This window comes from Pelobates fuscus, chromosome 6, assembly GCF_036172605.1.
Source record: "Pelobates fuscus isolate aPelFus1 chromosome 6, aPelFus1.pri, whole genome shotgun sequence".
Lineage (NCBI taxonomy): Eukaryota > Metazoa > Chordata > Amphibia > Anura > Pelobatidae > Pelobates > Pelobates fuscus.
The window spans coordinates 171,556,609-171,584,382 of record NC_086322.1 but is presented as its reverse complement, the minus strand read 5'-3'; the positions used below and the strand labels follow the sequence as shown (position 1 = coordinate 171,584,382).

General features: G+C 41.4%; 1 protein-coding gene across 1 annotated transcript in view; it reads left to right on the top strand.

Moving 5' to 3' along the window:
• SLC10A7 (solute carrier family 10 member 7) overlaps positions 1–27,774 on the top strand; it is a 209,048-nt gene that overhangs the window by 16,738 nt on the left and 164,536 nt on the right. The window contains exon 3 of the mRNA XM_063460090.1: positions 12,231–12,367. Coding sequence (XP_063316160.1) covers positions 12,231–12,367 — 137 coding nt within the window. The remainder of the gene's footprint in view (positions 1–12,230; positions 12,368–27,774) is intronic.

The following is a 27,774-nucleotide window of genomic DNA, read 5'->3' as shown; positions in this document are numbered from 1 at the left end:
AATCATTCATAGGACAATATACAAAAAAAAACAAAAAACATAACCAGTCTAGGTCAGGCACCCACAGACGGACACCCTCCCCACACTGGTAGAGGGTAGAGGTAGAGTGCGAACCAACCCCTGGAAGGGACCCCGCACGACATTCCCGCCTCAGGTGTCAAGTCTAAGTAGAACCGTTCACAGGTCTACAACCACGACCCACGGCCAAGCCCAAGCTCTCCCAGCTGCCCTCATACTAACCTCCCCCCCCCACACACCCCACCCCCACCCCCTGCCTGGTGCCCGCCATGGGGCCGGGGTTCGCCCCTGCACCGCTGCGGCTATGGTCCAACAACGTCCGAGGACTAAACGTCCCTGAAAGGAGAGCACACTTACTACGCACCCTGTGGGCGGAACGGATATCCATCGCGTTCATCCAGGAAACCCACTTCCGAGGGGACAGGGATCCGACTGAGAGACAACAGATATGCGCAAGGCTTCTTCGCGAACCACCAAACAGCCAAGAAAGCTGGAGTTGCCATACTGATGGCAAGCAACGTACCGTTTAAGTGCACGGGAACGCAAGCAGACCCCATGGGCCGCTTCCTTTTTATCAAAGGCACTATAGCCGAAAACATGTATACCTTCGCGAGCATCTACGCTCCCAATACCAGACAACATAGATTCATCAAGAACACGATGTCTAAACTTGACCGATTCCGCGAGGGCCTACTGGTGGCAGCGGGGGATCTGAACGTGGCACTTGAGCCCAGCCACGACACCTCCAGTGGGGTCAGTTCCTATCCGCCGCACGGACTTAGAGACATCAGAGACACGCTCCGCAGAACATGCCTGGTGGACTGTTGGAGAGCCCTGCACCCGGGGGACAAGGATTACACCTACTACTCCCCGGTACACAAGAGGTATAGTAGGCTGGATTACATCCTCATGGCCCAAGAGCTCCTGCACTTGCTCGTCACGTCTGAGATTCGCCCGCTTTGCTGGTCCGATCACCACCCGGTCCTGCATGCATCAAGTCCCCCTTGTTCCGGCCTGGAACCAGGCAATGGAGGATGAATGAATCCGTCCTGGCGGACGCTACCATCGTCACTGAACTCCGAACAACGCGGACTACATTCTTTGACGAAAACGAATCCCCTGACATGCCAGCCCTTACCACCTGGGAAGCACACAAATGCATGATCCGAGGAACGCTAATCAACATATGCACCCAAAGGAAGAAGGAACAGCGGAAACACACAGAAGCACTCTGTAAGCAGATCTCCGAGCTAGAGGAGGCGCATAAGACGACGCAGTCCAATCAAGACTATAGAGCCCTCCTGGACGCCAGGAGGACGTTACGCGACATCCTACAGCGGAAATTGCAAAATACTTTCCGACGGTCTCACCGCTTCTTCTATGAATATTCTAATAAATGTGGCCGCCTACTGGCCAGAATGCTCCAAAGGAAGCGGCGCATGTGTCACATTACCAAAATCAGAACTAAGGAACAGACAATGACCCAGATACCAGACAAAATAGTGGAATCCTTCCGGGATTTCTATGAGACCTTGTACAACCTGCCCACCATGACTACGCCAGAGTCGATTCAACGGAGGGACCTGCGGATATCGGAGTACCCACGGGAACATGTCTCCAAAACGCTGAGCCAGGAAGCAGTTGAGGAACTGGAAACGCCAATCTCACTAGAGGAGCTACAGGCAGCGCTGAAAGGATCGAAGCTCAATAAAGCCCCAGGCCCGGATGGACTGCCGGCCAAGTATCTCAAGGAGTTCGGGGATGTGCTGATGCCCAGATTCCTGACAGGCATTAACTCCCTGCTGGAAGGAGGGGCTCTCCCACGAGACTCCCTAGCAGCAATGATAGCTGTCATCCCGAAGGAAGGCAAAGACCCAGCCAGCTGCTCCAGCTATAGGCCGATCTCCCTCTTGAACGCGGACTTAAAGCTCTTTACTAAGATACTGGCCACCCGCATCAGTACTGCGCTCCCACAACTGGTGGACCCTGACCAGGTCGGCTTCATTCCTGGCCGAGAGGCTAGGGACAACACCATAAGAGCATTAAACATCATGCATGCGGCCGGTCGCTCCACGCAAAAGCTAGTACTCCTTTCCACCGACGCAGAGAAGGCCTTTGATGGATGGATTGGAGGTACATGGAGGCCACGCTACGGACCATGGGTTTTGGACCGCATCTGATGACCTGGATTCTCTCCCTCTTCACGACCCCAACCGCAAGGGTGCGAGTCAATGGCGCTTTGTCCACCCCAGTATCGATTCGGGACGAGGCAGGGTTGCCCGCTCTCCCCCTTCTGTTTGCCCTCTCCCTGGAACCATTCCTCGTGGCGGTCAGACGGGACGGGGGAAAAGGGGGGGGGGTACACCCCGAAGGGCACGGTGCACAAGGTGGCAGCATATGCTGATGATATGCTGTTTTTCATCAGCGACCCCTTGGTCTCCATTCCAAACCTGCTGCGAGCCTTCAGGGAGTACGGGCTCATATCTAACATGAAATTGAACGCGGATAAGTCGGATAAGCCATGCCCCTCTCACTGACAGATCTGGAAGTTGCTCACCTACAATCCCAATTCAGGTTCGCATGGTGCAGGACGAAACTTAAATACCTAGGGATATGGCTCACTGCGGACCTTCCCCAACTCTACACGCATAACTTTACCCCAATACTACTCACACTGAAACAAGACCTTACGCGATGGGCTGGCCTCTGTGTATCGTGGTTCGGCAGAATGCCATTAAAATGAACCTCCTGCCGCGCCTGCTATACCTCTTCCAGACACTCCCGATACGAATCCCGACGATGTTATTTCGCACCATAGATACGGCTATCTCCAGATTAATTTGGCAAACTAAGCCCCCCCAGATTGAAGAGGACTCAACTGCAGCAGACAAAAGCACAAGGTGGAGTGGGGCTCCCCTCGATTTTAACCTACTACAGGGCAACACACTTACAACGCATAGTAGACTGGCATACATTGAAGACGGACAAAATATGGATTCGCATGGAGGGGGCGCAGACGGAGGGGACACTCTTGGCAGCCGTCTGGCTGGACGAACACTCGAGGAACGAGCGGACACGGACTCACCCCCTTATAGGAGCGACGCTGCAGACCTGGTACTCCATAAGAACCAAACTCTCGCTCACTACGACCCCGGGACTGCTGACCCCAATCACCCACAATCCCAACGTAGCTGGAGGCCTCAAACCACAAGAGATTAAGACGTTCGGAGCAACGGATTTTACGCACATGCAACAATGGTGTGCGGCAGACACCCTCAAACAACTCATACCAGACAGACCTCTGACGAGTCTGGAAAGATTCCGCTACTTTAAAATAAAGGCATACTACACCTCTTATGGCGGGAGATGCCTGTTCCATAGGAGCCTGACGGAGTTCGAAGAACTCTGCAGGGGCCGCACGCACCTGAGCAGGGGTGTCTCCACACTCTACACCCTGCTTCAAACGGCAGCCCGCCCAGAACCCGCGCGCTATATGGCACGCTGGGAGGAAGCTACAGGAGTCGTGCTCACGGAACAGCAGTGGATGAAAATCCACATACTCACGCATCAAAGCTCTATGTGCTCCAAACACCAAGAGCTCAATTACAAATTGCTGACTAACTGGTATAGAACCCCCGAGCGGTTACACCGGATGAACCAGGACGCCTCTGATCTCTGTTGGAGATGTGAGGAAGCAATAGGGGCAGACCTACACATTTGGTGGTCCTGTAGAAAAATAACTCAGTACTGGAACCAGATCCATACGCAAATCAATGAAATCCTAGACACGGACCTCCAGCTGCAACCGCTTCAGATACTCCTACACCACACAGAGATGCCCATATCGCGATATAGAAAGTCACTTACGAAACACCTACTAAACGCAGCTAAACAACTCATCCCGACCAGATGGCGCACCTCGCAGACCCCTGACCTCCAACAGTGGATGGACAAGGTGGAAGAGATCCACGGGATGGAGACACTTACAGCGACCCTAAAGGGAACCACTGAACGATGCCTACTGACGTGGACACCGTGGATTGACTTTATATCCCGAAGAGGGACCTAGAATCATAACCGAATGCACGGAGTGGACGGATCACAGGGAGTCCAACCCAACCCGGGCCCTGAAGAGGAGGACCGAGACGTGTGACGTGGAGGGAAGCGGACGGCCGTGGGCGGCACACGAGGGCGGGCCCCTTGGCCCAGGCGGGCACCTGGGGGGGGGATGACACCCCACCCCACGCACACCCTTTGAGCACAACCTCTTGCTCAACCCCTATCCATTTGGCCAACACCCGCGCAGGCCCTAGCACTGACGCACAATCTGTTCACCCTTTGCCCGGACACTAACCTTAAACCGTTCAGAGCGGAACACGCGCTCTGCCAACTGCACCTGCACGGACGGGGGGACCCTGGAACCATGGATGGACCCAAACTATGGGCCAAACCATTAATGGTAGACCATAAGGCATACGAAGGAGTCACGGTTGACACACACCCAGAGATCAGGTGGGGATATAGGAGGCACAGAGGGTCTCGTTGCAAGCCCGACTGACGCCTGACCGACAAATGACTCGGACGAGACACAACGTAGACTGGGGGGGAGGTAACGCGGACGACGGACAGGATAAATTGAACACGATAACAACCGACATAGGACCATAAAACCTAAAGGTTACCTAAGAGACGACCACTAAGGGCCCCAGAGCAATAGTGACCCAAAAGGAAAAGGGCAAATGCCCCTTAGACCTCTCGGACCGTACACCGGGACAACACAGACCCCTGCACACACGCCATAAGCGCTTAATTAGGTAACGGTCAGCCAGGGGAAACCACCCACTGCGCAATGCAGGTAACAGCCACGCGTGTTATAGCAGACCAGCAACCTTCTTGTAATATAGTTGATGAAGCATGTTCAGACATTAACGTTAGACGATATGGTCAAGTATAGGGCCAAGTTTCGTGGAAAAAAAAAAAAAACACAAAAAACGAAATGGGGATTGTTGTATCAGTTCATCTTTGCTACCTTGTAACGAATGGTTGATAACCTGAAAACTTAAGATTGTTAAGAGCTAAGACCTACAATTAGACTAGGTTAAGACTAGCAAATGCACTGTGAAATTAGCATGTTGCATACCGGATCTTATGATCCATAGCTTGTATTTTCAAACTTCAGTTTAGACTTAAAATCTAATTTTTATGTTTCTTTTGTAGTAAAAAAAAAAAAAGACGAGGCATTGTTATTCTGGAAATGAAACGTTCTTATGCCGAATGATGTAGCAACCTTATAATGTAAACCACTCGTACATCTCCCCTGCTTTCTCTTCTGTATCCCATCCTATATGCCTTCAATAAAAAACAGATTGACAAAAAAAAATACATAACCAAACAGCCTCTTGCTGAGAGTCAATCACTTATCACTTTTGAGAACCTAAAAGAGAAGAAATTAATATTCACTCTTTCTACTAGTCAGGTTCCCCTTTGCTGTGTCCCTCTTGGGAGTTTACGCACAGGTATCACTAGCCCAACTTTAGTTCACCCGTCCTATAGAGTCTAGTAAAAGCTAATTCTCATTTCTTCTTCCTAGTTTTCTAATCCATTTCTGCCAAGATTCAATACGTGGATTAAAATAATTATCTTGTCTCAGTATCCCTATCTCCATTTTACAATTATTCAGCACCTGCTGTTTTATCATCTCCCAGCACGGGGAATCTGGATTCTTCCAGTATCTTGCAAGAGTAGCTTTAGTTTCTGTTAGAATATGGATAATTATTTATTTTTTATCCTTTGTAATTATGGGCCATCCAAGATGTAATATCATAGAACTACAAGTAAAATCTAAATCCACTTCTATTTCTTCCCTACAGAATTTTGCTACCTTTTGCCATAATTGGAATAAATACGGACATGACCACCATATGTGGACATAATCTGCTCTAGAGGAAGCACATCGCCAGCAGAGAGATTGCGTATCTGGGTATAACTTTGCTAGCTTAGCTGGAACATAGTGCCATCTGTTAATAATTTTATAATGGCTTTCCGATAGGTTTAGATAGTGTGAGGCTTTAATTACTGCTCTATTAGCCTTAAGCCATTCATTTCTCGTGATTCTCATTTGTAAATCTTTTTTCCAAGCTTTTAATGCTGGAAATTCAGGGATTAACTTAAATCTATCGCATAATTTGGAAAATTTTGAGATTACATTTTTACTATGTTTACTATTTAATAAATCAGTGAAAGTTTGTAATTCCTCCGAGATGTCCACTATTCTGTGACCCATTAAGAAGTGTTTCATCCTTCGATAAGTAAAAATTTTCTCTGTAAGGAAGGGAGAAGGCATGTTTAATTTCTTCAAAAGGTCTAATCTGCTGTTGATGGAATAACTGATTTATTCTATTAATGCCTTTACCTATCCATGATTTAAGATTAAGGTCCTCAATATTAATGGATAAGACATTCAGGGGTAAGTCTATAATAATTTTATCTGAAATTTTAAATAGTTTTTTTTCCAGTTTTTCCACTGGGCCAATAGATTATCCAAAATTAGACCCCGTATCTTTTTGTCTGAAGGGGTTTTAACCCCTTTAACGATGAGGGATGGAGGGCGGGAGGGATGGAGGGCACAAAACGGGTTTGTTTTCTTGGCACTAGAGAATCCCCTTAAGATCACTTCATCTCAATGTGAAGGTCTGGGTACAGTGCCCCTGTCGTTTTAACCCTGTAAAACCTTTCTATTTGGTGGAAACCACAATGTTTCCATTGCTTGACTTAAGACACGGCGCTTCTCCACTGAGAACAAAGTCACTTGGTTCTTCAAATTAAATGCTGCTCATACAGAGGATGTGATTGTACAATTGCAGAATTTTGCTATGCATGCATCTCTTGTCCTCATTGCTTTTCTATGAGAAGCAGGGGATTGGATTAAAACATTGGCAATGTCACAGGGCGGTTGCAGCAAAGGTGCTGGAAATGGAATACATTTTATATAACCAAACATTTTCACCAACAAAGGAAGGTGGATCGAGGTCAGAGCAATAGAATGAAAGTTATAGTCCTGGAAAAAAAAAAAAAAAAACCTTTTCTTTCGGAACTATAGGTTCCCTTTAAAGCCTGATGCCTTCCCTGCTTACCTTTCAAGACACAAATGGCTTTCCCAAGTAGCTTATATTGTAATGATTGTGTTCTTTAATTCCATTTACCACTTGTCATGTTTTTTTATATTGTTGGTTCTAAGCCATTAAATTCGCAAGAGCATCTTATTACAGATCGGCAGCGTGCATTGGAATGTTAATGGGTCCATATGATACCAACAGCTACAAATGAAGCTTGGAGACAAATTGCGTTTATTTATCTGAACATCTCCAGAGGATGGTTATTAAAGCAGAGCAAAAACCTCAAAATCCTACAAATGTAATTCATGTACCAACAGGGAGAATGTGGAATGGAAATCTGTATAATAGATGTCAAACAAGAAGCAGTTTTAGAAAATGAAAAGTTAAATATTTGTGGAAGAAATGCATACATGTCTTTATTACACAGCAATCACTATTTTCAATTTCCCTTGCTGTTTGTTTTAATATGCCATTTGCAGTTTGTCCCATGCAGAAAATTCAAATGTTATTACATACCACGGGTCCCACTTACTAAAGTGATTTTGGTGTAATATAGGTTTAATTTTGCAGTGACGTGCGCTGTGCTTTTTTGACACGTCTCTCCATATTGATTTTTTTTCTCTTTTATATTCTTTGTGACTTCTTGTATTTTTTTCTGTACTCTCGGGAGTGTTTTGAGGTAGACGTTTGATTCTGAACAAAATATACCTAGATAAGGTAAACACTTAATGAGTCAGATTGTTACAGTCTGTCATAGAAATCCACCTTTAAGGTATTGGTGTATTTAAAATGATTGCCTTTTTTATGTTGCTTGTATTTGTATTGTGTACCATTATTGCATACTTCATTTATTTGTGCTCCTTAATCCATGAGACACCCAGTTTGGTGGTCCCCTTTATTTTGTAATTATATTGGCCAGTATGGGTAAACAGCTGGTCTATCATTTAAAGGGACACCATAAAATAACCATTCCAGCTCAGCGTGTTGTTGATAGTCTCTGTCCACCATCTCCTGGATTTTTGGCAGTTGGTTTAGAAATGGATTGATAAAACCTTGAGCAATCCTCAGCACCAGTAACACCCCCTCAGCCTCAATAACAATGCAGAATCTATATTATAGCATTGTTAGTATCCGTTTTAGGGAGCTGTAGAGAAAGCGCTTGTGAGGCGTAAAACCTGTCCAGTTGCTGTAATTTTGCTGCCATGTAGAAAAGTGTTTTTATTTATTTATTTATTAATTTTTTTTTTCCTTTCACCCCATTACATTATTGGTGTGGACATTGCTTTTGTGCGTGAAGAAAATTACTGTTGCTGTGGTAACCAAACATTTGCAGAGTTTATCTTCTAAACCGTGTCTGTGACTGGGGAGATGACTTGTGTGCAACTTTCTGAAACTAAAGCAATTTGTCAGCAATTAAGCAATTATGATGTCTAGAATTTCCCTTTAAGAATAGAGGGAAAAAAATGATCAAATCAGCAGAACGGCTGTCCTAAAAGTTAACAGTCCTGCCACTTTAATTTTATACCCCTAGTGTAGCTTACTGTAAAAGGCCATTGTGATCAGCTAATAACTTTGCTCTTCTGCTACAAATTTTTTTGGATGGAGAAGGGAACAAGTAGGAAACGTTTCCTGCCCACTTTCTCTGTTATTATCCCTCATACCACTGGCTGCCTGTAAATCTCCAAGTTTGTAGAAATTTAAACATTGACAGTGGTGTTGTTTGTGGATGCAACCTCTTAAGTGATAAAATGGAGAAATATTTCCATTGGAGATATAATTCTTGCTTTATACCTGCTCCTTCATGCCACATTTTGAGGCCAACACATAGCCCTTCTCTGCACTTTAATGAGGAACTTGCATACTATCTCGTGTCTATGAGCTCATCAATAATGAGACCTATTATTTGAACAGAATTTTGGTAAAGCTAGTTTTGTCCCTTGAATCCTTTTGCCTCTCTTTTTCCTTTCCTGGATTCATACTTTAGTTGTGAGCTCTCTTTTTAGACTCCTGTGTATCATCTTCTGGACGGTCCTTTTCTGTTCGTGGTGCATCAGTAGCCGATGCCACTGCGGTGCTCTTGCGCAAGAGGACAGCATTGTCTGTGGAGTCTCGCAGGATCCTCCACAGACAGAGGCAATTTCCTGCAGCCATCATGGATGAAGGCTGGGCAAATTTGACACTTCTAGACTGCGGTAGCTCCGCCCAGTGTCAAAAAGTGACAAGCGTAGGAAAAATATCTTTTGACTGGGTTGGAATTTTGGAGAAATAAAGATTTTATTTACATGAAATACTCAATTTGTGGGCGGAATGACAGTGCTGCTTTAAAGATATAGCAAATGACATCACAATCCAGTTCAATGCAGGCACCAGCCAGGGCACAAAATTCGAATGAGGAAGGGGACTAAAACATTGTTTCCGTTTCTCCCCTTCCACTAACTATGTAAAATATATGAAAAGGGTAACATTTATGACGTTGATTGAAAGGGAGCCAATACGGAGATGTACAATTCCAGGACAAGAGTGTGGAATACTTTTCAGTGGTGGATTACAGAATAAAAAAAACAAACAAAACACATCTGCTGAATCTAGACATTCTGGAAATATAATATATTAATCCTGGAAAGTGACAGTTCAGTAAATAGCGATGACCTTTACCTTTATCACCAAGCTAAGTAAACTATAAAATATAGATTATCGACATGAACTAAGCCATGAGAAGTTGGAGATTTACTGTTACATTTGTGAATAATCCCAGTTATTCTGGAGTGTGATTTTCAAACTAGTCAGTAGCTGTTCTGCTCCTGGATGCGGGTTTCTGTTGGGCTCGGTTGTCTTCCACCTTCTTTGTAGTACTGTATGTAAAATAGCTCACCTCTAAGTAGCAATGCTTTAAGCAGCATAAATGTAAAGCGAGTATACGTTGCATTTGGCTCATTTTGTATTCTGCCATGATCACCGATAAGTCATTAACCCAGGAGATTCCTGATTTCTTCATTCGTGTTGGAAACTGTGAAATGAATTAAACCCAGCTGGCATTGAGTTGACAGAGCCAATTTATCATAGATTGACAAATCTCATTCTAAATCTCTGAAACTGCTGACATGTACTCGTTAACATCAGAGTTAATGGTTGATTATTTTGTTTGGGGTTTGATAACTTTAAAGTAGTCTGGGTGTTACAAGAGTTGGAGTCCAACTTAAAGGAACACTACGTGCACCCAGACAAGATTAAGTAATCTGGGTGCAGTGTCCCCTTAACCCTGCAATGTAAAACAAAAATGCAGTTGTTGAGAAACTCTCTCAATGTTTACCTTGCAGGCTTAAGTCCACCCCTAGTGGCTGTCAATAGAGGTGCATCCACTGCACTGACCAAGTTAAGCGAACACACTCATACACTCACACTCACTCTCTCTCTCTATTTAAAAGTAGGGACAGGAAAACGATAGCGTTAGAAATCCAGATTTTTTTTATTTTTTTATTTATTCTTAAAGCTATATTGTTCAAGACTGGCCAGCCTTTTGTGATTCGACTCCATGTTGGTGGTGGTAAGTTTGCACAGGAACTTGTTTTAATGTTATTTGGGAACACGGGGGTGTAGGATTTTTTTTTTTTGAACTGCTAGACTGGCATACAGAAACTTGTGTGTAACAGTTAACACATGAATGGTCTATTCACTAAGCTGATTACTAGTAGTACAGAGTGTTCCTGTGTTCTCAACAAAGTTCTGCTTCTATAATTTAATATGTGCACACTCCTGAGCCATATCCGCAAATCTAGGGTCAGTGATTTCAAATGGGCAAAATAACTCCCCCCCCCCCCCCCCCCCACACACACACACACACACACACCCTCTACAAAGATAAACCATTACAACCTCACACTTTGTTTTAAATGTGAGATATGTCTTTTAGATTTTTTACTTGTATAAACATTCTAAACCTCTGTGATCTTTCATCTCTGATGATGCCATAAAAGTGGATTCTGTTTGCACTAAAATTGATAACTTTAAGGTTACTGGTACAGTTCTTTTACAGAAAATAGGTAATTCGTCTCGCAATAAAATATATATGGTTTTACTTTTTTTAAACCATATGATGATAATTTTAATCCGATCTAGATAGAGATATGCATGGTTTGTTATAGTATTTAGCATAGTATTAATTTATGTGTTAGGCTAGTTCTTTCACCTAAACTTTTATTCACCCAATGGTAAAAAAAAAAAAATTAGATTTACGATACTTGTATGGCATAAAATGCTGTGTGCAATTCCTTTTTATGTACTCCTGCTTGGGAAGTGTTTCGATCTGATAAGTTCAACATGATATATATATATATATATATATATATATATATTTTTTTTTTTTTATTGGACTATATTATCAGTTGATTCTGCATAGTGTAGATTAGATTTGATGGTTTTTATTTTTACAGTTTACACTGTAGTCACTATTTTCTCATTGAATTGGTTAATAATGCATGAGTCCTCTGAAACTGTCCCTCTATTCAGTGTTCGACCATTTTCGAACCGTATATCACTGAATGAAGGGCCTTTGCTTTCCATACTGGAGTTGTGGTTAAAGCAGATTACACACTGCCTTCCAGTCATATGAGTTCATACCTGAATGGGAACTGTGACACAGCTGTCACACAATCATAGCCACCCATTAGTGCTCAGATTAATGCTTTCTCATTAGCCAAGGTTGCACGTAGGAGATGAGCCTGGGAGCTGTTGTACAACATTAAAACCTAAACAATTGTTTAACACTGAATGGAACAATGTCTCCAAAGGACACCAAACACTGTAGCCACTTACACAAGAGGAAGCAGTTACCGTGCCTACAATGTTCCTTTAATCCCTCCACCTTTCAATTGTCTGCCATAAACTACGTTTTGAATGGGGCTAGTGATGCATTCAGAGACTGACACCAGTCAATATGCCAGTTTGGCCTTGTGATTGTTGTCTATGATGTATGATAATCTGCTGCTTTGTGTGAGGTCAGTACATTCTGGAAACCTTTCATAAAAATTGCACTGGCCATTTTGTAAATTGTAGAATAAAGTAGAGTTTGACACTAAAGTGTTTTGTTTTCTCTTTTAGGAGCTGACGAACGCTTTGATGCATGTGAAGCTGCACCTCTTTGTACAGCTGTTTACACTAGTTTTCTTCCCAACGGCAATATGGCTGTTCCTGCAAGTCCTGTCACTCACTCCTGTCAATGAGTGGCTCTTAAAAGGGTATGTAGTGCTTTATGTCAGATAAAAATCATGTTCTTCATGTGAAAACACACAAACCACAGAGGAAGATTTGCCTTTTTCTAAAATGCTATATCTGGATTTCTAGTTTAACCCCTTAAGGACACATGACATGTGTGACATGTCATGATTCCCTTTTATTCCAGAAGCTTGGTCCTTAAGGGGTTAAGGAACACGTTAACCATGGACTAGATGGGTTTGTTATATTGTAGACCTTGTGCAGCGGGTAACTCTCCTAATCACTGCCACTGCACATTATACATCATTTATGTCATTCAACTACAAAATGCTATTTGTACTTCTCTGCACTGTGATTTTGAAATTTGTGACAATCTAATTACGGTAAATGCCTTTATGCTTTAGCATTCCGTTTTGCAAAATGAAGTTCCAATTCATCAAACCTGAGCATTCTCTAGTCCTGAAGCCAATAGTCCTGGCATGGATTGAAGATTTAAAGACCTGGTTTTATAGCATAATATAACATAACCCCAGGGGTATGCCTACTATGTCCATGCACATGCTAATGCGGTGCCATGTTGTACTCCCTGTGCCCTTTTTAGTTGTTAATGAGCCCATTTTGTTTTTATTTTATTTTTTTGAAGATGAAAATAAATCTGAACTTTCTCTGTATACACCTTGTTATCATCAGAGCAAATGTGAAATAAAGTTTATATAAAAAACTATGCCTAACCTTTTGCTCTTTAAATAATTATCCTTTCAAGCATACTCAGACTTTCTACTGATACTATGCAAATGTATGACATTCTAAAGTAGTGTAACATATTGATGTCATAATTAGATTCTATTGATACTTAATATGATGTCACAATGACTATGAAACGTATAAAAGAAATATTACATTACCAGCAGTCAAAAGAGAGGGCTAGAGAACACATGCTTCAGAAAGATGGTGGTGGGAATTTCAGAGCTACCCAACAATGAATCCAAAGCAAGACTATTGAGCTGCTAGAAATGTATTATAGAAACAGGCAAGATAGAATCACAGGGCAGGAGAGTTGTCGGCAGTAAGAGGGGGCAGATGACAGAACCACTACATGTTAAAAGACTGAATTGGGGCAGAGAACAAGCTGACCTGAGAGATTAAAGGAGATCTTGGTTGGAGACATGGGAGGGACAGAACTGTCCTGCGTTATGTTTATTATTTTCAGTAATGGCACGTATATAGCACCAACATATTCCACAGCGCTTTGCATTTATAGAAAATATATATTTACAAGGGGAGAAGGCCCTGCTCAAAGGAGCTTATAATATATGAGAATTTCGGGTAGTAGGATATACAAATATATATTTTACCAGCATCCTTGTTCCATAATCCTTTTAATTACAAAAGTTATGTCACAGAGATATACAAAGCTAATAATTGTAAATGTACTCTGTCATGTTGCTACCAAAAGACTTGCTTTGCTCACCCACCTGTCTTTGCTCTTTCACGTCATTACCATTTTTTAACTATCAATTTTTTTATAGAAAGTTTATTTTTTCCCCTTTAAAATTTACTTTTTGTTTTTGTTTTTTTGTTTTTTAAATCAAGTATTCTTAATTTACCTTTACAAAATATATGCAACACCACAAGTGATTCAAAAGTATAAAAACATAGAAGTAAGATACAATGTGTGAGAGTATTAAAGAGACTGTATAAGCACCAAAACAACTTTAAGTTAATGAAGTAGTTTTAATGTGTAGATCATGACCTTGCAGTCTAACTGCTCAATTCTCTGCCACCTAGGAGTTAAATCAATTTGTGTGAGCCACATGCAGGGGACAAGGCTACATAACCAGTCTCCCTACACATTTTGGTCCACTAACTGAATGTCCTCATGCTCCGCATCAATAATGCGCATTAGCGCCAACTCGTCGAGCGATGTCAGATGACCTAGCATCGAGGGACATTGGTGCTGGGATCAGGTAGTTACATAAAGAGTTTCTAACACCCTTTTTTCACTGCGGCAGGGGGTGGGGTGGGGGACGCAACGGAGGGGAGAGGCGCAGAGGGAGCTATAGTGCCAGGAATACAGCTTTGTATTGCTGACACTAGTATCCCTTTAAGGAAATGCACTGTTCAGTCAGATCTGATTGAAAATCCAACCATTTTCTCATGCAGTCTGTATGAGTCACAGCTAATGGAGGTGTGGCCATGGCTGCTTAAACAGGAAATCAATGTGGTTAAACTCCTAAATGGCAGGGAATTGAGCAGTGAGACTTCAGGGGCATGATCCATACACCAAAACTTCTTCATTAAAGGAACACTATAGGGTCAGGAACACAAACATGTATCACTGACATTAAAGTGTTAAAAACACTATCTAGCCCCCCGAAATATAGTAAAATATTATCTTTATTCCACTCTGCTGGTGCTGACCCTGACCCTGATCTGCCTCCTTGACTGACATTATATGAAATGATGATCTCGGCCAATCACAATGATTTCCCATAGAAAAGCATTGCATTGGCTAAGATTGTCAATTCTGATGGCCAGGGGGCGAAGCTGAACACTGCCCTGACCAATCAACATCTCCTCATAGAGATGCATTGAATCAATGCATCTCTATGAGAAAAGTTCAGTGTCTCCATGTAGAGGGTGCAGACACTGACTATCAGTCACATTGTGCAGCACTGCCCCAGGAAGCACCTCTAGTAGCCATCTGATGAGTGACCACTGGAGGGGTCCCTAGGTTGTAATGAAAACACTGCCTTTTCCCTTAAAAGACTGTGTTTACTGCAAAAAGCCTGCAGGGACTGACTATGCTCACCAGAACAACTACATTAAGCTGTAGTTCTGGTGACTATAGTGGTCCTTTAAGCTAAAGTTGTCTTGGTGCTTATGCATCCCTTTAAGTAACACAGACTCCCACACTATGAACTCTTTATAAGGATTGCTTGCATAGTATGGTTATTTGGGATTTTATAACCAGCCTCTATAGCCGCCCAATGTTTAATATAACCTGTGCTTCAGGAATTATTAAACTCATATGTATTGTGGAAATATCGTGTTCTAGGGCTCATTGGACTAGTAAGGTTCCCTTCTGCTTCTTGAAAGAAACATTCTTATTTTACTACAGGTGATAGTCGACTTCACTAACACTAAATGTAGTTGTTTCTATAGTGTATTGGGGAATGGTTCATTTGTATTGCCTGAACATAATAGTAAGTTAGCATTCTGTTAGCATTCTGTATATAAGAACATTGGAATTTTTGTGTATACTTTTTGACTGGTTTTGATATTTTGTTTTGCTGGTGTGTGTGTGTGTGTGTGTGTATGTATATGTATGTATATGTGTATGTATATGTATATGTATATATATATATATATATATATATATATATATATATATATATATATATATATATATATATATATATATATATATATATATATATATATATATATATATATATATATATATATACATACATACACATCATTGAGCAGGGCCCTCCACCTCTCTGTTCCTGTACGTCCAATTGTCTGGTTAAAATTACACCCAATGTATAGCGCTATGGAATGTGATGGCGCTATATAAATAATAAAATAATAATTATATATATATATATTTATATATAATATAACATACATACATACATACATACATACATACATACATACATACATACATACACACACTTTTTTGGACTGTATTTAAGGTATTGTTGTCTTGGCCATTGTATTATTGTTTTGTCTTTGACATAAATTAAAAAATAAAATAAATTCAGGAGTTCCTTTTGAGTGTGCAGACTTTCTTAATTAGTGTATCAGTGTAAAAGAACACTCCATTGACAATTTATCTTTTTAACTCGGGGCTTGACAAATCCCAGGTTGCCGTGGCGACTAGGAATTTTGTCCTAGTATCTAAGATTTGTTGGCCAGTTCCCTCTGAGATGGCTGGTCAACCATTTGAGGGAGCATTAAGGCAGATGGACAGGCTGTAATGGCGATGGTACTTAAAGTGTTCTTTTAAAGTAGGGATGACAATAAGGTAGAAAAGCTGAGGATCTATAGCTACAAACATTTAGGAAGGCAAATTCTCAATAGCGTTGTAGTTCAACAACAGTGAAGGATCTACTTTTTGGCCAGCCCTGGTTTAAAGGATACATTTCAAGATAGAGTTCTATCAAATGTAATGCATTGTTGAGATATGGCTGATTTATTTTGAAATTAACCATAAAAGACAAAAATATCCTCCCATTTGCATCCTCGTCTACTGCAATGTTATTTTTAGAAATAGAAGTGTCGACATATTGAGATAAAATAAATAAACTATATATAGCAGTAAATATATCAGGTTTGCTTTTTATACCTCTTAGTGTGTAAATTGTGTATTAAAGTATTGGGTTTGGGTTACCTGGCACATCACCAAAGTTTTTTATTGTCCCTGACTTAATTTTTTTTTTCTTCTTTCTCTCTACACTCGGTTAGTCTGTTTATGTATCTGTCTATACATCTAGCATTCTGGAAATTTCAAAAAAGCTTGGCTTTCTGAACTATTGTTTTGCACACAAAAAAAAAAAAACGTGGGGGGCGGAGCCTGACCTTCAAGCGAGCCAGACGTGGAATGCCAGAGCTCCCGAGTTTATCGCTAAATTAAGCACTCTAACCCGGCGGACACGGCTAACAAACAAAACCATACGGGTGACTAAGGTCAGGGGGACCCAGGGAAGCTCATAGACACCGCACCCGAGCGTCTCCACTACCGAGAACCTGGGATCCTTGTTGCGGCCTGCCTGGGACGGGGCCGAGGGGAAGCGGCCGATCCCCTTGTGCCTTGAGAAGGAGTTTGGATCAGTGACACTCCTTCCCCTCCCCCCCCCCCTGGACCGGCGGGGGTTATCCCGGGCCCCCCAGAGACTATCCTATGTACCCGCATTCACCAGTAATGGCAGACGTCAGTCACTCACGACCACGCGGTGAGGGTCCAATGCCGGGGCAATCGTATGACTCCACAGCAGACCCCCGGCTGGGGCTCGACAAAATCTTTCAGCGCTTCGGGCAGAAGCTGCAGCGACTATTCTCAGCGACCACAGCCGGGAGGCGGGAGAACCCAACCTCGACCGGGGAAAGTGCCTACTCAAAGCTATGCACAAGCCGGGAAACCTGCTCGCATTACAGTGTACCCAGCCTCAGAGCTGTTGCAAATTATGGGCCCCAGCAAGCACCACCAACCCACGACGAAAGCCATCAAACCCTCAGAACGACTACCTCCGAAGCGCACGAGGAGAAACGGAAAGCGCAAAACCAGACCTACGCGACGGACCTACAGGGCCCATCAGCCTCTCCCACTGGGCCCAAATCGGAGCCTCATCGGATCAAGAGTCCCCGTCGGGAGGATACAGACTCTCTTAGAGGTGCACTGGTGGCTGAATGCTGCCTTCCCCCGCAGGGGCATCGGATGACTTTGCAAAGGTCCCCCATTGGAATCCACGTTGCCCTACATGGGAGGCCTCCTGGGGACTACCTATATTACGCAAGTTTGCCTTAAACATAGCAATTTTTATCATTTCTCATTTCTCTAATCACAGGGCAGTACTTATTATAGTATTTCACTTATAAGTTAATGACAAGACCTGTCTACTGTTTCGCCCAATTTTGCATACAACCTACCATATATTGCCTAAACAAACACTATGTATGTCACCAAATCTAGTAAGAAATGTTAACATGATGTTCATTTATGTGTTTAGCCCCCTCTACTACCGCTCCAACATAGCTGGCAACATCCAGGTGACACTCAAAGGTGATGCACCTTTAATTAAAAGACCAATGCATTTTGAGAATCTAGTTACCCCATCTCCAGCTACCTTTAGCACTGTCGCACCCTGATTTATATGCTATGCTTCTCCAGTTATAATTTAATTTAAAAATGTGCAATGACCTAGCCTGCCATACTACTGACTCATGTTACATGACACTGTACTGCTTGATGATGCTGTTGTGGCACTGTAAGACCGGATGTAACTCCCTGCTGCAAAAATAAAGAATTAAAAAACAAACAAACAAACAAAAAAACGTTAATACAGGTTACTGCAATATTCCCTTATTTTGTCTCTGCATTACAGAACTAACATGACCTGTTTCAGACTACAGCGTGTTTTTGTGTATATACATATGCATGCTTTGGTTTCACTGTAATTATATTGCCATAAGTGTATTTTATGTGCTGCATGGTTTAAATAATTTAGAAATTCTTCAGTTCCCGACATGTCTGACTTATGTTAATATTTAGGGTCTGGCTAAAGGGAAGGAAAGATTAAGATGTCAAGAGAAATTAAGCTAAGCGCATCAGCCAATCAGTTGCATTCACCACGCCGAACATGAAACCTTCTTATATTTAAATTGGAAAGACTCGTATGTGGCACCAAGCTCTTCGTTAAGCACTAATAAGTGTCCATTGTTCTCATTCCACTGGAGAACAACAGTCTTCCCTTCTGCTGTCCACTGTCAAAAATACTTAAAAAATTGGCCCCTTAAAATTATTCCAAGTCTTTAATACATTTTGCTTGTTTTTTTGTTGTCAATCTTTCTTTTATTGAGGCATAAAAGTAATCGGGTACAGAATAGAGAGGGGGAGACAATAAAAATCATACTGTGTAAGGATATCACATTACATTTTCCAATTATCTCCGTGAGTTGTCGGCCACTTTTTATAATTAACAAGTCTAATGTGTGTAATTGTTCGGTTATGTGCTGGGAGGTGATGAGTGTGTACTATCTATTTGTCGTGTGCCCAGCCGGGCTGTCGATCCTCTGCTATCCAGCATAGTGAAAGATTTACGTGGTTGTCGATTGGGTAGAAGTCAAGTGTCTATGTCATCTGTTTAAGGTTGTTCTCGGTTGTGATCGTCTAGTGTGTGGGGGCGTCAACTCGGGGGTCTCCCTACCTGTCAGTGTATGGAGTGTGTCCCTAGAGTTGCTCCATACATTTTGGTTTTTAAACCGCTAACTCTGTTGGGATTTGGTGGGCTGCTGGAGAAAGAAAGCAAGGTTTCAGGGAAGCATCATTGAACTAAAACTCTAATTAAAGGAACAAACTATGGTCCTAAAGTACTTTAGCCTGCTGAAGTGCTTTGTGTGGTCGTTTTTTTTTTGTTTTTGTTTTTTTTTACAAGTTTTTAATCTGTAGACCTCCTTTAGATTGTATATAAAGAATTATAAAAACATGGGGTCTCTTTATTGTGTTAAAGTGTTTGGACACAGAGCGATTAGTTCTACAATGTTCAGGTATTCTAGTTTTTAGGTTTCTTGAAGTCATGCCCACATATTGTAGGCCACATGGACATTCAAATAGGTAAATGACGTTTGTAGAATTACAAGTTATACATTTTTTTTTTTTTTTTTTATCTTCTACGTTTTCTGGGATTGACTAGATTTGAATTCCAATTTCTGAGTATTGTTTTTTTTTAAATTCTTTATTTTTATTGTGCTTAGAATGACAAAACAAGCTTATATTGCCACAACAGCAAATACAGGCTGAAGGAATAAAACAAGGTTGTCAATAATCATGGCAATCATTATCAGCACATTTTTTTTTTTTTTTTTTTTTTTAAAACAAGAGACGTCAAGCTAGGTAGAACATTCTGTAACTTTACAAGGCAAGTATTGGTAGCTTAAACTTTCAGATTGTAAGAGTTGTGTTGCACGTTAATTAATTTAACAGTGTTTAAACTAGTCTGGGCATCACAGATTATGCACCTAAAGCAAGAAGAGGAAGGAACAGACGTAGGAGTTGAACATGTAAGTTGCCAGGCAGGCAGCAGGCTAATTAGGATCATGGCCTATGCGTACTGCAATGTATAGTGCAAGTGTGGGAAGCGTGTATGAACCTAGTGGCATGTCGTCCTGCATGTGTATAGGTGACGCTCGTGGTGTGTACATTAAACTTTTCTTGTGGTGCAGTGATCCGTCTCTCTACATGTGTGTTTGAGTGTTACTTAGCATAGAGATGAGAGACAGAGCATACAATAAAATATACAGTAGGTTGTAGAAGAGATGTCTATACATTTCTGTTGGCGAGAATGGACTGTTGCAGTACACATAACATTGAGGAAGAGAAGAGTCAGGATAGCGTCCATTTTGCGTGTAAATTGGGTGAGGTGGACGGCTTGTGAGTCCTTGGGGTTGCGGCATTGTTAACCTATGCCCGCCCGTCGGTATACGGAGCCCCGTGGCCAGGATGATCGCTGCGTACTACCCCTGGGCACTGAGGGTCGCAGGGTAAGGGCTTTCGCCGGAGGGGTTCCCCTTTGTACCTTGGTTGTATGGCGTATTCCGGCGTGGTCCTGCCACTGTTGCGTCTGTTGCATGTAAGGGATACCCTCCTGTGCTCCATGTTGGCGGGTAGTAGGCATGATGTGTCGCTTTCTCCGGCGCAGTCTGCCAGGGCCTTTCGGCCTGGGGGTCGTCCCCTGGCGTGGTGAGCCTTGTGGTGGCCCTGCTGGTGAGTTCCCTTTTGCTGTTTGAGGCTTTCGGGCTTTCGGCCTTGAGGTCTGCGACTCTGGTGGGCCAGGGAGAGTGTGGGTAGACCGCCATTGTAGGTTTGCGCCTGAGGGTTTCCCCCTCACCTCTCGCCGCCTGCGGTTCCGGTTAGTTGCTGTCTGTGTGACAGGCCGGTCGATTCTGGCTGCTAGTTGCCTCTCCCTCAGTGCTTCCCAGAAGCGGTTAAAAATCGCCTCCAGTCGCTGCGAGAGATCTGGTTGTGGTTCATTTGTCGGCAGTATGCCCAGCTTGTTCCGTGCTCTATCGGACGCCATCTTTGGAGCTCCATGTGGCGGGTTGTATGTCTGGTGTTTGGGATCATGCTTGTCTTTCGCTTCAAGTTGGCTGCCCCGAGCATGCAATGAGGACTGGAATAACCCCCCCGGTCCATTGGGGGGGGGGGAGGGGGGAGGTAGACGATGAGCGTGCTGTAGGGTTCACTCGAGGCTTTGCCGTCGTGGAGAGCGGCCGTCTCTCTCTGGCTCGGTCCCGGATAGGCCCCATTTGCTGTCGCGGGTTCCAGGGCAGTAACTGTCGCATGTTTGGTGTCGGTCGATTTCTCCCGGGCTTCCCCGTTGTCTCTCTTGCCTTCCTGCCGGTTTTCACTCCGAGTTGCGGGTTTTTTAGCCCTGATTAAGTTGCTTTTGGCAGGAGCTGGTATTCAGTGTGTGTTTCCAGCTTGGCGGTTAAGCTCCGCCCCCCTGAGTATTGTTTTTGACTGCATTTTTACATACTAAACAGGATTTGCATTTGTAGAATCCTTTTTTTGGTGTGGATAGTTTTTTCTTTTGCTATCATTCTTAGTTAGCTGTGACTTTAAATTAGGGGTTCTTCTATAATTTGCAGCTTATCTGGAATTTTTTTATTACTGCATCATCTGCTTTCAAAATGTCTCAATGTTTGTGGATGATCTTTTTCATTCTATTGCTTTTGTTGGGGAAATATAGTATGATAGAAACTGTTTTGCCGATATCTGCTGATATATTTTGGGTTTTTGTAATTATTTGTATCTGCCTATAATCTTGGCGATAATGCGGTTGTCCAGCGTGCGCCCAATCTGTCCTCTCTCCAAGTCTTGCGATTCACGAGGCCATGTCCGGCAAAGCACTCCCACTGGTAGCCGCGCCAACGCTTCACGCGGCAAAACCTAGCACGCGAATCACAAGACATTTACAGAGGAGCTGAAGACCCGGGTCTGAAGTAGTGGTGCCTTCTTTCTACCTAGTGTCTAGTCTGCTCTGCCTATTGTGTGCCAATTGATTGGCCAATATTATCCTTCTAGTCTGTAAAAGTAATTTTCTTTACTCCATTAAACATAGTCAGTGAGGGGGAGGCGGGGAGAGGGAGGGGGGGTGTTGGTGGATATGGCACTATACAAATGATAATAAAGCCCTGGGTATATATTGGCACTATATTACAAATGATAATGCCCTTGCTAGTATATTAGCAATATAAAATAATAAAGCACTGGGTAGTATACTAGCACTACACAAATGATGATAAAGCATTAGTTAGTATATTGGCCACCATACAAATGATGATAAAGCCCTGGGTAAGATATTGACCACTATACAATGATAAGAAAGCCCTGGGTGATATATTGGCCACTATACAATTGATAATAAAGCCCTGGGTAATATATTGGCCACTATACAATGACAATAAAGCCCTGGGTGATATATTGGCACTTTACAAATGATTATAAAGCCCTGGGTAAGATACTGGCCACTATACAAATGATAAAGCCCTTGTACTGGATATATGCTGCTGCTGGGAGAAATATAAAGTAAAATGAGGAGTGGTCCTACAGAGCAGAGGAGAGGGGGGACACATGTTTTTCTGCATAATGGCCAATGGGTTAACTTGGCACTGGCAGCACATAGTCCAAATTAAAGGGAAACTATAGTGCCAGGAAAGCAAACTCTCTCTGTCAAGGCCCCGTTCCCCCCTGTGGTAAATGTACAGAGTATCGGTAAGTTATCGGCTATCTGCCTGAAAGTTCACAGATTATCGGTATCTGCTCTAAAAAAAAATTAATATCGGTTGATCCCTAATAGAAACCATAAAATGAGTTTGTTTGGGGTTTTGATAGTGTACAAGTTTTTCTGTCATGTTGTCTTTTATCTTTTATCGGTATATGAATTTTTTTCTCAACAAGTAGTAAATAGAGGGCTTCTTCTGTGAAAACGTTTTGATTAGTGCAATTTTGTTTTATTCTGATAATTTGGTTCTTATGAATACTAGTGAGCCATTAGGAATGACATCTTGTTGAATCGCTAAAAGCATTGGTATGTACTTTAATTTTTATTTTAAATTGGGGGGTTTAAAACATTTTCAATATAAATTTACAAATCTAAAAAGTGGATGTTTGTTTTACTAAAATTGGAGCTTAATATTATACCCTTGTTGCGATTTAATAGTTAGATATCTGTGCCATTTAAAAAAAAAAAAAAAAAATTCACAATATTGGGCCAAGTTTGTTTCACACTGGTGGTTGGACCATATAGTGGAATCCTAATTTTTTCTTAGGTCTTTTGTGACAAACTTTTCAAATGCTTATTAACACTCAGATTTATAAGTGGAGGGATAAAAAGTAAATTTAGGTTTTAGATTTGTGTGTACATTGGATGAGGTGCTTTTGATGGTTGTGGTCTAATTGCTTGCAACCTGACTGGTATGACGAGCATAACATTTCTTTAATGTAATTTATCTGGCATATTAGTTTATATCAATATATGCTGAAAATGTATTACATTTCTGGGTGGGAGCATATTCCAGTCCTTTGAGAACCGCCAATTCGGTAACATTTAGGATTTTCTGTGATAAATTAAAGATGTCTAAATCTTAAGCTTATTTCAGCTTTTCAGATAAGTGATTACTTTTTTTTTTGTGTGTATTCTGTTGCTTCTCCTTCCTTCCTTCTCTTCTCTTTTTTTTTTTCTTCCTTTTTTCCTCTGTAGGATGTGATGATATTGATTTGTGTTTATCTCAAAAATGTGGTCTTCTATATCTGAGGTGTAGTCTGATGATAAGATAGAAATGTAAGTCCTGTTAATCAATTCGTTAAGTGATGTAGATGCTTCCAAGATTTGTCTATTTGGAGTTCTTCTTGTTTAACCATGGGTAGTGGTTGTTCTTTTCCTTTGTGGTTTGGGAGACATATATTGGTATGTGTCTGTGTGAGTGGGATATTGGCAGTGATATTAAATTTATCTTAGTAGCAGTAAGTGGTCTTCTTTTGGGTGAAGGTGTGGTTCTTTTTAAAGGTATTCTTATAGTGGGTTTATAATAATGGGTCGTTTGATAATGGGAACAGTGGGCATTTTTTTGGTGTTCGTGATTTGTGGTATTTTGTTATTTCGTGCGAGCAATATCTGTCAAAAAAGTTTTTATTAAAATATCTGTAGAGAGAATGGTTATCTTTTTTTTGTTTGTGGTATTGTGCTAATCTCAAAGGGCTTCTTTCTTTAGGGGGGGGCTCGGAAGAGTATTCTTTATTTTAATATTTTCTAAATTTGCTGTTTAGCACAATCTTGTTCATCTCTAATGTACTTTATTATTTGTATATACCTTGCTTCTGTCTGTTTAAATATATATATATATATATATATATATATATATATTTATTGCCATATCTATTCAAATTATAACTATATACCTACATTCAATGCAACATTCATACTCAATACTGCATTTATTCTGTCGCGGCAGGAGGGGTGAGCTGTGCCTGTTTCCTAATAATCAGCCTAGTGTACTTTATATTTATGCTCTCCTCAATGGTCAACTAGTTGCGAGAGTCTAGCTCTTTCATAAGTAGATGTTTGTCATTTGTCCCATATTTCAGCATATAGGTTCATCTGATTATCCTTAAGGAAAAAATCCTTCTCCATTGTGCACTGGTATTTTATTTGGTTTAATATTTCATTCCAGTTTTGGTGAGCTTGCTTTTTCCAGTTTCTCGCCATGCAAATTTTAATTGCTAGCATAATAAAGGATGGTTTATCATGTTGAGTAGGGTCCAAATGGAAGTGGAAGAACTGTGGGGTCAAAGGGGGTATCTTGCCCTGAAAGCTCTTTTCGAAGATCTCAAAGATTCCTTTTTATTGCATCTAGCTTTGAACATTTCCACCAAATATGAAAGTGAGATCCTTTGGAGTTCTTACATCTCCAGCATTGATCAGTTTGATCTCTATATATTTTATTTAATTTAGTTTGTTTCGATTTTTTCCTTTGTATTATGATATAATTCTGTTTGTTTGTATTGCTGGCTGTTCATAAAAGTGGCTAATCCTTCTTATTTATTCATATTTTCATTAGACCTAACAAAACCATTTTCTAGTTGCTCATACCATTCTTCCATAATTTTTTTTTGTGATCCCTATCTGAACTGGGCATTTTAAATAGTCTTGGAACTCTGGGGGATTTGTTTTTCTTCTGCATACTTCTTTAGGGTGACCATTTCCCACTTTAATTAGAAAAGGCCAATAGCCTTTTTTAATTTTGTAAACAATGCTCTTTGTGATTCTTGGATAGGTATAGGGTCTATTTGTTCTATTGCATTCTCATCAAAAACATTCAGATCAATCATCAGATTACTTCTGTAGTCAAATACGTACAATTTTGTACAGATATTGTAATTGACAAGCCGCTAAAAAACAAACAAAAGAGACAAAACAGTAAAAATAAAATAAATATAGAGATGGTACATTTCTAGCGCTTTTAGTTGAATGTTGAAGGCGGCTCAAATCCAAACCAGAGTCTTTATATTCCAGTCCAACAACAGGTGTATGAGATAAATGGAGGGAGTAGTGGCTTAAGAAAATTATTAGATGTTGACAAAAATGTTATGAGACTTTTTGTCAGCTGATGCTCTCAGACACTAAATGACCAGTAGGCATCCAATGATGTCTATTAGGAGACTTCTTGTTTGGCAGGGTCAAGGTAAGAGTCAAACAATTGCAGTAGTGTACTAGTAGCATTATAACCACTAAAGTTGTTATGGTGTGTGGAGTAACCCTTTAACTTCAATTGACTTGTCCTCTTTATGGGACTCGGATGTGAACGCACTTATTTTAATCCAGACGCTGAATGCATCTGTGAAATTCCTGCAGAATAGCTCAGGCTGACCGAGTTCCAGTGACTTTGGATTCAGTGAATATCAAAATTGTCAAAATGGTCCGAATTCAGTGTTTCACAGAATTTTGTCCATCCAGACAAAATCTTCTGTTTGCTGAATAACCCCAAGAGACTTGCCAAATTTTGTATGTGGACAACATTCAAATATTGGATCAAATGTTCTGTTTATGTTATAAGTAATTTTTCACTTACTCACATTCATTAGCTGATGGAAAAGGTATTTGCCGTGCATGATGGACCATAAAAGGCAGTGGGTGTGAAAGGTTAAGACATGCAATAAAAACAAAAATCTGATTTACTCCAAACTGAATCTGCACAAATTCTTTATTGCATCACTAGTGTAATACATCATCAAAATTAAATTTTATATTCTACATCCAGGCCTACTGGCTCATGAATAGATCATTTTTCAGCTTTCTCTTCTAGAGGTGCACTGCAGTCTGCTTGGGTACAAATGGCTATGAACACTGTTCAATTTCTCCCTAAAGGAACTATATGTTCATAGCTTTTTAGACCGCAGTTAGAATGTGAATCATGATTAGCACAATTATTAATCTCTCTGGATTTCTGGTGAGTTCTTTCTTGAGCATTTGTAGTATGACATTTTTGGCTATGGGGCTCAATAATGCAATACAGCAATTTTTGCTTGTAAAAAAAAGTTAGTGTGTGAGCTATAATATGTATTTAGCCCCTTAAAGGTATGCTATAGTCACCAGAACAACTACAGCTTATTGAATGTGTTCTGGTGAGTAGAATCATTACCTTCAGGCTTTTTGCTGTAAACACTGTCTTTTCAGAGAAAATGCAGTGTTTACATTACAGCCTAGTGATAACTTCACTGACCACTCCTCAGATAACTGTTAGAGATCCTTCTTGGGTCATGGCTGCATAAAATACATCCAAACATTCAGTGTCTCCTCCCTCTGCATGCAGACACTGAACTTTATTCATAGAGATGCATTGATTCAATTCATCTCTATGAGGAGATGCTGATTGGCCAGGGCTGTGTTTGCATTGTGCTGGCTCTGCCTCTTTGTCAGTCTCTGCCAATCCTATGGGGAAGCATTGTGATTGGATCAGGCTACCACTTCTGATGATGTCAGCAGGCAGTGGGCAGGTCTAAAGGAAACGGGGACAAAGTAAGCAGCTGCAGACTTGAATACAAGTAAGACTTTACTATATTTAGGGAGGCATGAGGGGAACAGGGGGCTATATGGCGGTTTTAACCCTATAGGGTCAGGAATACATGTTTGTATTCCTGACCCTATAGTGCTCCTTTACGAACCAAGGCCTTTTTGGTATGCAACATGTTTGTGACCTTTGGCATTTTTGCCATGTGTTCTTTCTGAATAAGTGCATCCATACATATTAAATATAATTTATCAAAATAAAATAGGGCTTACTTTTAACACCCTACATATATACATACAATAAAACCTTAATGGGAAAAACCTTATAATCCTTTTGTTTTCAGTTTTACATTTAATCATTTTTACACACCAAGTGCAGCTAAAGAAAACTAATTTAAAATAGATTCACTAATTAGTCCTGGTTGTTAAAATGCTCAATATGTCAAGGGCTAAAGTACATTTTTACAAGTTATAAGATAAATGATGCAAGGAGTGAGTTACGGTTTTAAATGAACACTGTAGTCAACAGAACCACTACAGCTTAATGTAGTTGTTCTGGTGTCTGTAGCATGTCCTTGCAGGCATTTAATGTAAACGCTGCCTTTTCAGAGAAAAGACTGTGTTTACATTGGGGC